The sequence below is a fragment of the Gymnoscopelus braueri genome (genome assembly GCF_963280865.1).
Source record: "Gymnoscopelus braueri genome assembly, chromosome: 12".
NCBI lineage: Eukaryota > Metazoa > Chordata > Actinopteri > Myctophiformes > Myctophidae > Gymnoscopelus > Gymnoscopelus braueri.
Window position 1 is genome coordinate 3,718,945 of NC_137614.1, and position 10,816 is coordinate 3,729,760.

Sequence of the window (10,816 nt, forward strand, 5' to 3'; positions counted from 1 at the left end):
CACACGATGCATCACCTGCAGCAACACTTGTCTCTGTCGGCTTAGAGACCTTGTATGTCCAAAACCAACCCTTTTTTACCAGGTTGCTTGCAGACTGGTCTAGGAAGAGACTGATCAACTACACAACACTTTCGACACTTTCTAGCGACCTTTTCATCATTGGCTGTCCTTCAATCCTTCCTTTAAGCCAATGGGGAGACTTCCCTGAGACTTCCCCATACTCTGAACGACGGGCGTCCTCCCATGCTATGGGATCATAGCCCAGAACAAAAAAAAAGTGTGGTTTACTTGTCGCCGCCAAACAAACTATATAAAAAAAAAAATGTGGCACCGAACAAACTATTGACTTGACTCCTCATACACACACAGCGCCGCCTCCAACAGCGATGTGTTACTCCACGAGCGAATGGGTACAGGACCACGGGTCCATTTGGTTCCGTGCGGGGACGCTGGAGAGAGCAACCTGGTATTAATATGACTGCGTCATCATTTACTGTTTATTAGTATTTGCGAGGCGTTTTTTTTCCCAACTTAACACATTTAGACCAGGAAAGAATCTGTGTCATTTTTAGATTCCGTTGGGCTATTAAAAAAATAGCAGATAAACAAGCTCATAGCGCGGCAATTTTATTTTTTTGCAGATATACAAGCTCATAGCGCGGCACTCGGTGCCTATGAGCTTGCATATCAGCTTTTTTTTTTTTTATAAATCATGAAAATGTATGCAAATCTTTGAATATATATACATACACTTTTGACTCAAATCGTTGCTTCTGGGGGTCCCTGAAAGAAAATGTTTTGAGATGGGGGTCCGCGGTCAAATACATATAATTTTGGGTGGTCTTTGACATGAAAAAGTTTGAGAACCAATACAGTATAGCAACATAGGTAAAAAAATAATAAACAATTGCAGATCTACAAGCTCGTAGCACAGCACTCGGTGCCTCGCTATGAGCTTGTAGATCTGAAATTTTTTTAATGGACAAAATAAATCTAAAATGTTCCCGGTCTGAATGGGTTAAAATCGTCACTGTCAGGCAGAATCTCCATATTTTAACGTTTTGCATTTTTTCGTAAATGTACGCCCCTACTTGATCATACTACAGCGTCACACAAAAGCATCAAAAGTAGCAGATCCACAAGCTCGAAACGTGGCGCGCTTTGAGCTTGTAGATCAACTTTTGTTGCTTTTGAATCATGAAAAGTAACAGTTGGACATAATTATGAGGTTTCCACCTGACAAAATGGTAAGAGGAGCCTTTATATTAATGCCTCTATCCAAAGGGCTTTACAATGTTCAATAGATTCTCACACACACACACACACACACACACACACACACACACACACACACACACACACACACACACACACACACACACACACACACACACACACACACACACACACACACACACACACACACACACACACACACACACACACACACACACACACACACACACACACACACACACACACACACACACACACACACTTTTCAGAGCGCAACACCTGAGCGCAACCAAACATAAAATGACGTCTTTTAATTCTACTGGATCTCTTCTCCACTCGTCCCTCACTAGTTTGTATTTGTTGACGAAATTGTCAATATATTTAGTCTTAGTCATCATAGCTTAGTTCTTATTTCGTTTTCGTCAGTGAAAAAGGGTACTCGACGAACAGAGTAGGCCAGTTTAAGAAGTAGTGAAAATAGCCGTTCTCGCGCCGCGTTGTGAGCTTGTAGATCTGCTATGTTCAATAGTTTGGGTCCCTGGCAAACGTCTACTTTCTCTTTTGTGTCTTGAGCGAACAGGTTTGGGAAACAACAGACTGCTTGTTGTCCTCTAGCCAAGCAAAGATCCCATTTAACCACGTTGAACCTGACAGGCCTATACCGGGCATCTCACTGTAACTGAATTTATGTGACGTGCGCTTGTAGATGTGCTGTTTTTTGGGGGTGATTTGTTATGGTCAAAACGAAATAATAAAGCACAGTGCGTTTCTTGACTGTGAGATGATTTGAAACTTAACCCAGTACAGTATATAGCAACATCATTTTTTTGTATTACTTTTTTGAATACATATTTGAAGTTTTTCAGAAAACTTAGGTCAGGATTTAGAAGGCATTTTTAGAATCGGCCTCAGGTCTAAATGGGTTAAGATAGACTGACTTTACTGATCAGAAACTACGACCTTTTTGATCTGTGTTGGAGCAAAACGTTGTAATGTATTAGGATTAATTTGTAGATGGGTGCATCTCCATTGGCCTCGCGATTTGGTTAAATTACACTTCACCTTAACGATTCAGTTGGATGCCATAACAAAAGAGCTGGTCAGGCTATTGGTGTGCATGATGTGGGCTATAGATAAATATGGATGGATGTGGTTTCCGTTTGTCAGGTTTGACAAAGACCCAAGTAGGACTGAAATGTTGTCACTAAAAGACAAAATGGAGCAAGAATCAATAAGTGTATATTTGTCACTGACTTGTACAGGTACAAGAAGCCAAATGCTGTTGGGACTTCAGTCCCCCAGATTGTGCTACATACATACAATGATTTAACAAAAAATAGATTAAAGCAAGACCATAAAAAATAGAATAGAAGGGTAATAATAAAGAAAATAGTATATACAAATATACAGTGATAGGGCTAATACACTAATAGTTAAGACAGGCACAGTAACTTATCATAATGAGCAGTGTTTCCGTGTGCCGTCAGTTTCTAACAGCAATGTTCACCCAAATGTGCAGATGATGTAACATCAACAATGCAACAGGATCAATCAAATGTGTGTGTAAGTGTCTGTCTCACACACACACACACACACACACCTTATATGTTCCGTTTGTTTGTTTTATGGCCATGTCCACAGTTAGTGCTCCAACAGCAGCCAGGAAAAAAATAATAACTTGTATGAAGCCTGGAGCCCTTGGCTGTTAGGCAACATGACTTCTCCTTTCATTATGATCAATTAGCCTACAGCCCTACACGTAACCCCAGGTTACCCCCTACAGCCCTACACCGTAACCCCAGGTTACCCCCTACAGCCCTACACCCTAACCCCAGGTTACCCCCTACAGCCCTACACCCTAACCCCAGGTTACCCCCTACAGCCCTACACCATAACCCCAGGTTACCCCCTACAGCCCTACACCCTAACCCCAGGTTACCCCCTACAGCCCTACACCCTAACCCCAGGTTACACAGGGTCCTGGTATACAGGCTCTACTGTCAAAACGATCGACACACTTGAACCTCAGCATCCATATTCTGGCTCTACATCGGCTGTTTTTTGGCAAAGAGATGTGGTGAAGAGAGGAAAGAGGCGGTCCAAGCACAGAGCCAACACTGGTCCAGTTTACCAAGTCTAGAGAGGGTTTAAATGTTAAAGGGCTGTCCACGCCACCAAGAACCTAGCCTGGTAAATGTCAATTCACATTATCATGCGTCTCCTGCAGAGTGGTCTGGCCCTGTGGGCGTTTTGCAGAAACCATAAAGTAGAAGGGCCAATCAGCGTCTGCGCTCAGGGCCCTGTGATTGACAGACGATGGTTTACCAGGCAACCAAGAACCGTAACTGTAACGATGACTATAAACACATCGTTTTAAAAACCATTCTAACTCAAGAGGACGGCAGAGTCCACACACCACAACTACAGTATAATGACAACGACATAGTGATTTCGTCGACTAAAACTATGACGAAATGTTTTCATAGACGAAAACTAAATAAAAACTAAGCTACGATGACTAAAACTGAGACTAAATATATTGATAATATCGTCAACAAATAAAAAATAGACTAAAATGTTAGTGAGGGACTAGTGGAGAAGAGATCCAGTAGAACTAAAAGACAAGTCATTTTATGCTTGGTTGCGCTCGGGTGTTGCGCTCTGAAAATAGCAGATCTAAAACTCACAATGTGTCTTAGCGAGACGCGTTAACTTGTGAGCTTGTAGATCGGCTATTTTCAGCATGCAACCAAGTGTAAAATCAGGCATTACGACGCCATCAAGGCACCGCCCAAAATACATATCAACTGTAGATTTAGTCGACTAAAACTAGACTAGCAGTAAAACATTTCAGATGACTAAAATATGACTTTGAATTTGATTCAAAAGACTATGACTAAAACTGAATCAAATTTCCTGTCAAAATCAACACTAACAGGAAGTCATGTTCAACAGGTTTGTTTACACAACATTATCGACCGTTCATCAGCTGTGGATGCATCGCATGATTCGCATCATTATCATTATGGTTATAGTCATGGTTGTAATTATAGTTAGCATTCTTGGTGTGGACTGTGGACAGCCTTAACCACACCACTAAACACCAAATACTTTGTTGACGGGGGTTCCCCAGGAGTCTACACCAAAATATCTTTGCTGAAAATAGCCCAGACAGGTAGGCCTGTCACAATTATTACATAATCGTCTAATTGCAATTATTCCTGCATAATCGTCATAATCGTTTCCACAGTGAAGATTTTTCACACATTTTCTTACAACAGCTTGAAGGAGATCAGCTATTTCTGCTATGGGTAAAATTATTAAATATGTCAATCATTTCTTTGTATATTTAAGTTATTTGTCACACTGCCCTGTGCACATTTTTTATTACGAAGCCTAAATGGCAAACATAATTTTAATTTGTATTCATAATGTTCCACTGATCAACGCCAAACACATAATTAAACCGTTAATCGTAATTATTTGAAAGACAATTAATTGTCAACCTGAACTTGTAATCGTGACAGCCCTATATACAAGTTTGCGAGATTTGCAACGCATTGTGAGCTTGTAGATGGGCTATTTTCACTGAATGTTTGCAGATTTTTGCCCCGGAATATGGACACTAGGGTTCATGTGGTGGTTAACTAAACATTTGTTATGGAGGGGGTTAGATCGTTGGAGATGCTTCACAAGGCGGGCTCAGAGCCATAACTTTGGGTCCAGTGTAGTCAGTGTGAGTTAAAGGTCAAGTACAAACACAAGTAGGCTTTTTTTTCTGGAAAAGGCTGAAAGAAGTCATTCAAGCATTTCCTCTACGATGTGTCACTTGATATTCTGTCATAACATTTAACTCGGTAGTTGCAGAGTTACAAACGGTTGCACTAACACTGCAGATCTTACTATGAACTGCTTTCCGTAAGACGTAGCAATTCTCACATCTAAAATGCTATGCAGACACTATGCATGGAAAGTGGTTCAAAAGAAGGTGCTTGTCTACAAACGGTGAAGAATTATGTGCAGTAAATGGTAAATGGTGTATTTATATAGCTAAAAGCGCTTTGCATAGATTGTGCATTACATTCACACATTCGCACACACATTCACACCCCGATGGTGGAGGAAACCATGCAAGGCACCAACCTGCTCATCGGAATTAGGGGTTCAGCGTCTTGCTCAAGGACACTTCAACACCAACTCTGGGGGAGCCCGGGATCGAACTGGCCGCTCTACCGGCCACTCTACCACTGAGCCACTGCCGCCCCATGCAGTCAGAAACACTGATCACTACAAATTGTTCAAGGGGCATTCACCAAGCCTTTTATCATCTAATATCACGTTTTTGGGGGCAAAATACTATTTCTTGTATCAAGGAGACAGATTTTAACTGATGTTCTGGGTAAAGATGTGTTTCTGTTTGTAAATGAAGATGACAAGGCACTTTCGTTGAGTCCATGCGAGTCATCTAAATCAAATCATAGTGCACAAATATAGTTAGGGGAGCGGATTTCAAATATAGCAAACTCACATTTTCCACTTTATAAGATCAGATAGGAGAAACAGAGCGGGACCGATCGCGTTTAAAGTTCAATATCTGCCAATACCGATTAGGTGACGGATTTGAGCTTCACCAGACAGAACCCGCCCTGTGTGTGTGCAGTTTTAACCCAAATTCACGAATCTTTTTAGAATGAAACGGGCAGGTGGTGTCCTAGAAAAGAAGTGGAACATCCCTCACACATGAATGGAGACATCAGTGGATGCTAAAATGCCTTCAAGTCATCTATAATACATTTGAAGCGTTGCCTGGCATTTTATTTGTGGGTAGACCGGGAACGCATCCGTGTGTCATTTTAAGATTTCTTTGGGCCATTCAAAAATAGCAGATCTACAAGCTCATACCGAGCTTGTCGGTATCGAGTGCGGCGCTATGAGCTTGTACATCTGCTATTGTTGTTTCATCGTACAAATGCGTGCAAATCTTTTAATATGTATATATTTTTGAAGCTAACATTTTTAACTCAAATCTTTGCTTCTGGGGGATTCTACAAATGTCTTCTAAATCCCAACAGTTTCGCAAACCCCTATTTAGCATAGAATTCTACAACTGGCATACTGTAGGTGGGGAGAAAACAGTAGAGTGAAACTAACTATTAATAATCTTTCTTATAAGTTACCTCATTATGATTCACAATTTAGGCGTTTAGCGGACGCTCCTATCCAGAGCGACTTACGATAAGCAAAGGTAAACTAGGATCACAGACCATGAACCTAGCATCAGTCTAAAACACAATATATACTATCAGAATACCGTAATACTATAGGAAACTATAGGATACCAGGTAAACAATGAACCTAGCATCTGTTCAAATAACATGCCATCTATCATTATGCTGATAATAATGATGCATAGCCGGTGAAATACCATAAAATAAACACAATCTAGTGCATGGACCGCTCTGGTTTTTAGCTGCGGTGGACTCGGGATGGAGTTGCGAGGTGTTGTGAGCTTGTAGATCGGCTATTTTCAGAGAGTCTGTGTAGAGGGGAAAAGAGCAGGCCAAGTACAGAGCCAACGGTCAAGTTGACTAAATATTGAGGGCTTAAAGGTTAACTGTCTGAAAACACACATTAACATGAATCCAGCTATCTATGAAATCTATGAAAAAAGTTGAATCTGCAACAAAATGTTATACAATATAGAGGGGGTCCCTGCTTCATCTCTCTCTCAGCTAGGGGGTCCTCGGCCTGAAAAACGTTGAAGACCCCTGCTCTATGGCATAGCTTTATGTTATTGTTCTGAACATAAACAGAGAGATTTTTTTTTTACACTCTAATACAGGGGTCTTCAACATGGGGTCCTCAGAGCTACTATAGGGCATTGGTTCTCAAAGTGGGGTCCGGGGACCCCCAGGGGTACTTGAGGGGGTTCCAGGGGGTCCCCAGCTAAATGATGGGACAGGAACCAAATGGACCCTTATGGGTCTGTAATTCTGAGAGTGTACAAATGGAACCAAACCGGACCCTAACGGGTCCGTTTGGTTCCATTTGTACACTCTCAGAGTTAAATTAACATTGATTTTACAATATGAATTGGGGTCCCAGAGGTATAAATGCCATTAAATGGGGGTCTGTAGCCTAATGCATGTCAAACCGGGGGTCCTTGAAATTAAAATGGTTGAGAATCACTGCTAGAGAGCCGTAAAAACCTTCTCTTATTGGGATCCCTTGCTTATCTTTTCAAATGGGGGTCCGCGGGCTAATAAGTGTCAAGTTGGGGGTCCTTGACATGAAAAAGTTTGAGAACCACTGCTATAGGGGGTCCCCCAAATCGGATAGGATGTTTGTTTTGTTTTTTACATTAACCACTTGAACCCTAGCATCCCTATTCTGAGGAGAGCATTAGCCAAAAAATAGCAAATCTACAAGCTCACAACGACTCGCGCTGCGGGGCGTTGTGAGCTTGTAGATCTGCTATTTTGGGCAAAGAGGTATATAGATGCAGAGGGGAAAAAGAGCAGACCAAGTAAAAAACAAATCTGAAACACAATTGTATACAATATGGCTTCATCTCTCTCTCAGCTTGGCCTAAAAAAAGAGTTGAAGACCCCTGCTCTAATAGTAATACACAGCTTGAAGAACAGGTCCTCTCACCATAAGCCACACACTGTGTCCTCCTGCTACTGCTACTACTACGCAGTATATAAAGCAAGGCTTTAAGCAGCTCCTAACAAAGAGAAGGCTTCTCCCAGTGTGGCTGCCTGCCTGCTGCTACTGGTTACACTGGTTAGTGTTTGTTTGCTACTGGAGTGGAGAGGAGAACATGTTTACTGGCCAGTTGCACCACTAAAAACACACACACATAATATCAATAAAACCCTATTGAATTAATACTAGGTCGCTGATTAAACTGGTTATTGCTCGTCTGCTACTGGAGTGGAGAAGAGAACATGTGTTTATTGGCTAGTAGCACCACTAAAAACACAAATAATATCAATAAAACCTATTGAATTAAAACTAGGTTCACTGGTTAAACTAGTTATTGTTTGTTTGCTACTGGAGTGGAGAAGAGAGAACATGTTTAGCTACTGGGCCAGTGACACTACTGAAAACACACATAATATCAATAAAAACCTATTGAATTAATACTAGGTCAGTGTTAAGGTGCAGTAGTCCAGTGGCTCCCCTTGGATACAGGATAGGTGGGCACTACTGGGGACATCTGGGCACCTCCATGTACAGTAGAAAGTGGTTATTTTGTCCAAAATGTAAAGAATATTATGGTCTTAGGTAACACTAAGTATACATGATGTGAACATGCACGGCATGTCATTTATCAGACTTATATTCATCCTTCAACTTCTTGTTTATGCCCCAAAATGACTGGATATACAGGTTGTGTAGCTATTTGTAGAAATATTAGACCTTAGGCATGTTCTAATCATGTACACTGTACTTTAGACCATTTATAAAAAATAAAAAAATTAACATTCTGTGAGGTGCCCAGACCTATCCTGGGGGGGGGGGTCTACAAGCTTGTAGTGTAGATCTGCTATTTTTGGAAGAATCTTGAAAATGTGTGCATATCTTTGAATATATATATATATATTTTTAAAGCCAACATTTTCAACTAAAATCTTTGCTTCTGGGGGGGGGGGGGGGGGGGGTCCCTGGCACAACAAAACATTTTCAGTTTGGGGGTCCGCGGGCCAAATGTATATCAATTGAGGGGTCCTTGGCATGAAGACTTGGCGTTGAAAACAACCACTGCGATAACCAGTTAAGGTAGCTCTTTAGCCGACTGGTAACGTGTGCAGCCTTCAGACCCAAGGGTCCCGAGTTCGCATCCCGGTCGAGGAAGCTCCATATGGACCCCATTCATCCCAGTGAACCACCCTCCAAACCCCCGGTAGTAGTTTACCTGAGCAGGCTGGACAGAGCGTGAGACGCCGGGGCTCCGTGCCCGCCGTGGCCGCTCGCTCCCCCGCCGGATCCTCCTCCTCCGGAGGAGGAGAAGCTGCTCCCACCGGAGCTCCCACTAAATCCGCCGGAGCCCGAGGACGACGACTGTCGCTTCCCGGACAAGAGCTTCTCCACGGCGGCCAGGTTCCCCGTGCGCGCCGCCTCCAGGAGCTCCTGCTCCTTCCCCATGATGATGATCACGGAATAATAATGGGATCTAGTCCCGATCCACAGGAGGAGGAAGGAGAAGGGGAGGTGGAGGAGGAGGAGGAGGAGGAGGAGAGGAGGGTTTGACGGTGGAGGGAGGCGGTGAAAGATTCCTTTACGATCCCCTGTTGGAGGCGGAGGAAGGTGGGGAAGCAAAACAAAAGACCCGGTCCTCCTCCTCCTCCACCGGTCCTCCTTCTTGGGGGTTTGGACCCCGGGTCACCAGGTGCGGTGTGCGGGCACGATTCCCCCTCCAGGCTCCGCTGGCTTTATTATTAATGTGGATGTAATGGATGGATGGTGGAGCTCCAGTGATCCGCTCCGGGGGAAAAGTTTGGCTTGTAATCCGCCAAGCAGTTAACTTCCTCTGGGCTTTGGAGAGGAGGAGAGACGCTGGAGCCTCCTCCCCCAACCGGACCGTCCGTCACTTCCTTCAACCCCCACCCTTTCCCAGTGTTGCCAGGTTTTGCAACCAGGTCTATGAAAAACAAGCCCACAACTAGGGCTAGTAATTTTTTTGACCAACAACACAAAATGTTCCCTGACCCTGGCACAAAATATTTTCATGAAAATATTTGAGAACCGTTGGTTTAACTAATATTCTTATTTTTTATGGTAGATCTACTAGCAGATCTACAAGCTCACAACGCGCCACACTACGCGTTGTAAGCTTGTAGATCTGCTATTCGCATAGAACAATCTTGGAAAAAAGTTTTTTTTATGAATGTTTTCAAATCCACAACATCTTGTATGGAGGGGTTTCTGCTGGCACAAAATATTTTCAGAAGGTTGGGTCAACAAATATTAATTTGGGGATCCTTAACATGAAAATGTTTGAGAACCACTTTGGTTTAAGCAACATTAGGAAACAATTAAGCCCAAACAAGCAACTACTACACTCTAGAAACAAGCCCAAATAAGCAACTACATTCTAGAAACAAGGGTTCGGTTAAGACTTTGACAGGGAGGGGCCAGTTTGGAATTGCAGCTTCCTTAAGGTGTTTTTTTTAGGCAGTTTTTGAAAGTGAAAGTTTTACACTCCTTTACTCCCTATAGGTTTGATTGATTGATTGATGTACTTTTATTTAGTAAGACATGAGAATCACAGTACATGGAAGTACAAATTCACAATACAAGGTCTACTAAACTGGAAGACTCAGTTAAGCACGCAGCTTGTTTAAGATGAGAACCCCATGCACACAAATCATGATGATATATAAGAGACAGACAGATATACACACTACTATACAGAATGTCATACAATCAGCTTTCAGGTTACTGGTATGAAGAGAGAACAAAAAAATATACAAAAGAAGAAGCTGAAAGAGGGGGGGGGGGTAGGTTAAGACTTAGACAGGGGCCATTTTCGAATTGCAGCCTCCTGAAGGTGTATCTTTAGGGCAGTTTTGAA

The 10,816-nt window shown here is 42.5% G+C and overlaps 1 protein-coding gene across 9 annotated transcripts in view; it reads right to left on the reverse strand.

The window, feature by feature from the left end:
- Positions 1-9,766, reverse strand: part of LOC308097163 (ankyrin repeat and SAM domain-containing protein 1A) — a gene marked incomplete at its 3' end in the record, with an annotated part of 160,995 nt that extends 151,229 nt beyond the window's left edge. For all 9 annotated transcript variants that reach the window (XM_080444791.1, XM_080444790.1, XM_080444788.1 and 6 more), the window contains exon 1: positions 9,158-9,766. In XM_080444791.1, the coding sequence (XP_080300917.1) occupies positions 9,158-9,387 (230 nt within the window). In that variant the 5' untranslated portion in view covers positions 9,388-9,766. The remainder of the gene's footprint in view (positions 1-9,157) is intronic.
- Between the last annotated feature and the right edge of the window lie 1,050 nt (positions 9,767-10,816).